The sequence below is a fragment of the Pithys albifrons genome, chromosome 14 (assembly GCF_047495875.1).
Source record: "Pithys albifrons albifrons isolate INPA30051 chromosome 14, PitAlb_v1, whole genome shotgun sequence".
NCBI classification, from domain to species: Eukaryota; Metazoa; Chordata; class Aves; order Passeriformes; family Thamnophilidae; genus Pithys; species Pithys albifrons.
This window is the reverse complement of record NC_092471.1, coordinates 2,319,086-2,325,085: the sequence shown is the minus strand read 5'-3', so window position 1 is coordinate 2,325,085 and position 6,000 is coordinate 2,319,086. Positions and strand designations below refer to the sequence as shown.

General features: G+C 56.0%; 1 protein-coding gene across 2 annotated transcripts in view; it reads left to right on the top strand.

Moving 5' to 3' along the window:
* The first annotated feature begins 742 nt into the window (after window positions 1–742).
* Window positions 743–6,000, top strand: part of RPS6KA6 (ribosomal protein S6 kinase A6) — a 40,294-nt gene continuing 35,036 nt past the window's right edge. The window contains exon 1 of one of the 2 annotated variants that reach the window (XM_071569667.1): window positions 743–991. In XM_071569667.1, the coding sequence (XP_071425768.1) occupies window positions 917–991 (75 nt within the window). In that variant the 5' untranslated portion in view covers window positions 743–916. The remainder of the gene's footprint in view (window positions 992–6,000) is intronic. The other variant, XM_071569666.1, reaches the window with a different exon arrangement.

Genomic DNA, 6,000 nt, shown 5'->3' with positions numbered 1-6,000 from the left:
TCCCTCACCACCAATTCCATGATCCCAAATCCCCATACCCAGTCCCTCACTTCCCATCCCCTCACTTCAATCCCCCCATTCCCAATCCCCCCATCCCCAATCCCCTCACTCCACTATCCCCATCCCCAATCCCCCCATCCCCAATCCCCTCATCCCCAATCCCCTCAATCCAATCCCCCCATCCCCAATCCCCTCACTCCAATCCCCCCATCCCCAATCCCCCATCTCCAATCCCCCCATCCCCAATCCCCCATCTCCAATCCCCTCACTCCAATCCCCCTATCCCCAATCCCCCATCTCCAATCCCCTCACTCCAATCCCCCTATCCCCAATCCCCCCATCCCCAATCCCCCATCTCCAATTCCCTCACTCCAATCCCCCCATTCCCAATCCCCCATCCCCAATTCCCTCACTCCCAATCCCCTCACTCCAATCCCCCCATCCCCAATTCCCTCACTCCCAATCCCCTCACTTCAATCCCCCATCCCCAATCCCCTCACTTCAATCCCCCCATTCCCAATCCTCTCACTTCAATCCCCCATCCCCAATCCCCTCACTCCAATCCCCCCATCCCCAATCCCCTCACTCCCCTCACTCCCCCCGCCCCTCCCTCCCTCCCGCCGCGCCGGTGACGTCACCGCGCGTCACGCGCGCCCCCCGCGCCCCTGCAGGGGATTCTCTCCGTCCCGGCCTGACGTCACCGCGGGCGGCGCTGGCCCCGCCCCTGCGGGCCGCCATGTTGGGGGCGTGCGCGGGGCAGCGCAGCGCGGCGCCGCCCCCGCCGGCCCCGGCCCCGACACCGGCCCCGACACCGGCACCGGCACTGCCACCGACACCGCCGGCACCGCCATCAGCACCGACACCGACACCGCCGGCACCCGCCGCGGCCGCGCCGCCGCGCCCGCACAGCCGGGACATGGTGCCGTGCGCGCCGCTGGACGACGAGCCGCAGCCGTGCCACAAAATGGAGCTGTACGTGAGCGGCGCCGAGGTCAGTGCGGTGCGGGCCGGGCCGGGCCGTGTGGGGAGGGACGCGCCGCGCCGGCCCCGCGACCCGCCGGCACCTGCGCCCGGCCCGGCCCGGCCTGGCCTGGCGGGCACAGCCTCGCTGCCCCTCGGCCCAGCCCGTCCCGGGACCCCCGGGACACTCTGGGACACCCCCGGGATCCCCTCGGGATCCCCCCGGCCCCGCTCGGCCGCCCCCGGGCCGCCCTTCCTGCACCGCCCCCGCCCGGGCCGCCCCTGGGCCCGGTGCTGCCCGCGGACACGTGCGGGGAGCGGGGCCGGCCGGGCCGGGCTCTGTGTCCCTGCCCTGTCACAGGTGCCAGCCCGGGCTCTGTGTCACCTCCCTGTGTCACAGGTGCCAACCCGGGCTCTGTGTCACCTCCCTGTGTCACAGGTGCCAACCCGGGCTCTGTGTCACCTCCCTGTGTCACAGGTGCCAGCCCGGGCTCTGTGTCACCTCCCTGTGTCACAGGTGCCAGCCCGGGCTCTGTGTCACCTCCCTGTGTCACAGGTGCCAGCCCGGGCTCTGTGTCACCTCCCTGTGTCACAGGTGCCAACCCGGGCTCTGTGTCACCTCCCTGTGTCACAGGTGCCAGCCCGGGCTCTGTGTCACCTCCCTGTGTCACAGGTGCCAGCCCGGGATCTGTGTCCCTCCCTGTGTCACAGGTGCCAGCCTGGGCTCTGTGTCCCTGCCCTGTCACAGGTGCCATCCCGGGCTGTGTCACCTCCCTGTGTCACAGGTGCCAGCCCGGGCTCTGTGTCACCTCCCTGTGTCACAGGTGCCAGCCCGGGCTCTGTGTCACCTCCCCTGGCACAGGTGCCAGCCGGGATCTGTGTCCCTCCCCTGTCCCAGCTGTCCGTCCCGGTGTCCCTGCCCTACCACAGGTGCCAGCCCGGGCTCTGTGTCACCTCCCCTGGCACAGGTGCCAGCCGGGCTCTGTGTCCCTGCCCGGTCACAGGTGCCAGCCGGGTTCTGTGTCCCTCCCCTGTCCCATCTGTCCCCCCGCAGCCCTCCTTGTGTCACAGGTGCCAGCCGGGCTCTGTGTCCCTCCCCTGTCCCAGCTGTCCCCCCCCAGCCCTCCTTGCCCGCGTGGCCCCGCGGAAAGTTCCTGTGAGTTCCCGAATATTTGCGGGCTGTGGCTGGAGAGGTCCCTTTGCCTCCTCCTCGGATAATTATGTGTTAATTATCGCACACACAACGAGCGCAGAGAACCCGGAGTGCCCACCGAGGGCTGATGCTTGAACGCTGAATAACGAGCTACACATTAATTACCACACACACAACGAGCAGAGAGACCCAGCAGTGCCTGAGCGGGGTTTGGATGCTTAAAGGTGTTTAAAAACAGTTAAAAACTCCGAGGTGTTGCTTAGCACTGGAGGTGCTTCTCCTCAGCGAGCAGGAAACGCTGTTTGAAAGGAAACAAAAGGTGAAACCGGTTGTGTTGCAACGATCGCTGCGTCTCAGCAGAACGTGGTGCTCGAGTGTTAAAACTTTGCAATCAGGAGCGTGGGGTTGTTGCGTATCAAGTATCGTCAGGTATGACAAATAAACGATTGCACCGAGGGCTGTTAGACACACAAAAGATGTTATCTAAATAAAGCTGCCTGAAACTGGTCCGACTCGCTCCCTGTGATGCAGCAGATGGTACTGAAAGTGAAAAGGTCTGTAGCAAATTCCTGTCTGAGTACAAAGGGTGCAAAACAGGCGTGAGTTAAAGTTTGGAGAGGATTTCCTTTAGAGAATGCTATTGAAATGTTATGCTCTGATAAACATTTATACAGAGAAAAAAGCCCAAATTTCTTAGTGTTTGTAATACTTGATATTTTTTAGTACCACTTCAAAGCTCTGCAATTACAGGACGTGCAGTTTTACACCGTGGCTGCTACACTGTAACACCTGAAAATATTATAAAATGATCTGATAATGTTGGATGCAGTCCCTGCACCTTAATATTTGGGAAAATCTAATTATGTTAGTGAGGCTGCAGGATTAGACACTCAGCAGAAGTATTAAGACTTATTTATTCATCTTATGGTTTGTAAAAATAGTATGTTGTAGCTGAGGAGTTGGTGAAAGCCTGAGAACTGTTGGTCCTGTTGATCAGTTCTTTGGGAATGTTGTTGTTGTTATACAATCCTTGTTGTTGCCATAACCCTTCTGTGAGTGCATCTCAGGGCTGTGCTGTACTTTTCACTTGCTGGATTTCTACATTCATCTGGTTTGGGGATTTAACAGGGCGTATTTTATATTAGAATTAATTTTGCTGTGGAGTCTAACTTCGTTTTTATAGAATTAACTGTAGCCCACAGAGCTTGTGTGGGCAGTCTGGGCCTTGCTGGGACTGCAGTCAGCAGAGTTAGTGGGAAATAGGATTTTGCTTTGAAACTCATTTTGTGCTTCCTTGTGTCCATCAGTTGTGGAATAGGAAAAAGGTGAGGAACAGTTTTCTCCTTGTTTGCTGAATTCAGGATTACCAGCAGTCAGTGCATTTCCAGTAGCACTTGTGTTGGGTCAAAACAGTTGGCAAGGGAAGGATGTGATCCTGAAGGTAGGAAACTAATTTTGATGCTTCAAGTCACAAGAACAAGGTGAACTTTTGGGAGAAATTCCTGAAATTTAGGATTGTATTATTTTACCCTTTTTGAGGAGGGGTCTTGGAAGGGCTGAGGGGTTTGGGCTGTTCCTGTCTGTTCTTGCATTCCTGTGAGTGTCACTTATGGAGCAGTTTTGTGACCCTGGGAATTCCTTCAGCCCAGGCAGGAACAGTCTGTGTCGTGCTGCTTAAGCTTCACATACACAATGAACTTCTTTCCTCCTGAATACTGGATTAATAAGCATTTTTTGGTAATAAAAATAGGTGTGAGAGTGTTGATTATAATCAGCTGTTGTAGATTATTCAGATATGATTACAGTCTGCAAAGAAACAGGAAAGTGAATGTTAACATTGTGCTGCCCAAGGTGAATGAAATGCAGAATTAGTTGGCATTGGGAATTTTCTGCCTCTTGGATGGGGAGGGCAGAATTAGTTGGCATTGGGAATTTTCTGCCTTTGGACAGGAGGGCAGAATTAGTTGGGTTTGGGAATTTTCTGCCTTTGGACAGGAGGGCAGAATTAGTTGGGTTTGGGAATTTTGTGCCTCTTGGACAGGAGGGCAGAATTAGTTGGGTTTGGGAATTTTGTGCCTCTTGGACAGGAGGGCAGAATTAGTTTGGTTTGGGAATTTTCTGCCTCTTGGATGGGGAGGGCAGAATTAGTTGGCATTGGGAATTTTCTGCCTCTTGGACAGGAGGGCAGAATTAGTCGGCATTGGGAATTTTCTGCCTTTGGACAGGAGGGCAGAATTAGTCGGCATTGGGAATTTTCTGCCTCTTGGATGGGAAGGGCAGAATTAGTTGGGTTTGGGAATTTTCTGCCTTTGGACAGGAGGGCAGAATTAGTCGGCATTGGGAATTTTCTGCCTCTTGGATGGGAAGGGCAGAATTAGTTGGGTTTGGGAATTTTCTGCCTTTGGACAGGAGGGCAGAATTAGTCGGCATTGGGAATTTTGTGCCTCTTGGACAGTCAGGATTGCATTAACAGGAGCTGTGTAGTTGAGAGAGCACATGCTCTGTGCAGCACAGGAACCCTGGGCCTTGCCGAAGTGCAGCCTCCCCCTCAGCCACTGGTGTGTGCAGGGAACACCTGGGAACGCTGTTGCTTCACTGCCCGGTTGTGACAGGGCAGACCAGGCTGGGGCCTGCAGGGCTCTGCTGCAGACCGGGCTGCACTGGGGTCGGTGCCCTCCCTCTCCGGGCTCTGCTGCAGACCGGGCTGCACTGGGGTCGGTGCCCTCCCTCTCCGGGCTCTGCTGCAGACCGGGCTGCACTGGGGTCGGTGCCCTCCCTCTCCGGGCTCTGCTGCAGACCGGGCTGCACTGGGGTCGGTGCCCTCCCTCTCCGGGCTCTGCTGCAGACCGGGCTGCACTGGGGTCGGTGCCCTCCCTCTCCGGGCTCTGCTGCAGACCGGGCTGCACTGGGGTCGGTGCCCTCCCTCTCCGGGCTCTGCTGCAGACCGGGCTGCACCTGGGGTCGGTGCCCTCCCTCTCCGGGCTCTGCTGCAGACCGGGCTGCACTGGGGTCGGTGCCCTCCCTCTCCGGGCTCTGCTGCAGACCGGGCTGCACTGGGGTCGGTGCCCTCCCTCTCCGGGCTCTGCTGCAGACCGGGCTGCACTGGGGTCGGTGCCCTCCCTCTCCGGGCTCTGCTGCTGCTGTGCAGGAGCTGCTGCCCGTGCCAATCTAAATAAACACGTCTTGGATTTGGGCGGTGTTTTCTGTGTGTCCTCTGGAGCATGTGGGGGGCCTGGCCTGTCAGAGGCCACTGAGTTTTGTCGGTGCTGGGAGTTGCATAAGCCCTTTGTGAGTAATTACTGGCAGTGACGTGGATGACTCAGCCACCTCCTTGGTGCATCTCTGAGAATCTGCTCCTTCCCGGGCTGGTACCTGACGGAAAGAAAGTAAAACTATTGCCCAAACGTCAATTAACTGCCCTCAGACATTGCAACAATTTTATAAAGTCTTCTGAGAACAAGTTGCCTTTGGAAGGAAAAAAAAGTGTGCACATTAATGCTCTTAAAGGGGAAACAATGAGTGTCTTCATGCATTGCAGAGTGCTGCAATACAGTACTAGTGATTCTGGTTTGGAACACCACTTTTAAAGAGAATTTTGGGACTGTGCTGTGGTGTTGTGGTCTCTCAGAGGAGCCAGGGGTTGGTTGCAGGTGGCTCAGGTGCTTCCTGCAGGAAACCTTTGGACAGACCTCACAGTAAATCCAAGGAATGGTGTGATCTCCTAACTCATAGTATATAGAATTTTGATATTTATGTTGGTGTACTTCTTTACTACATTAAAAATAAAATTTGAAATATGTTGTTTTCATCAAGTTTAAATCTTACCCTTTTCTAGAATTACCCCCATTAAACAGATTTTTGAGATTGGTGCTTTATGCCCTTTGTTC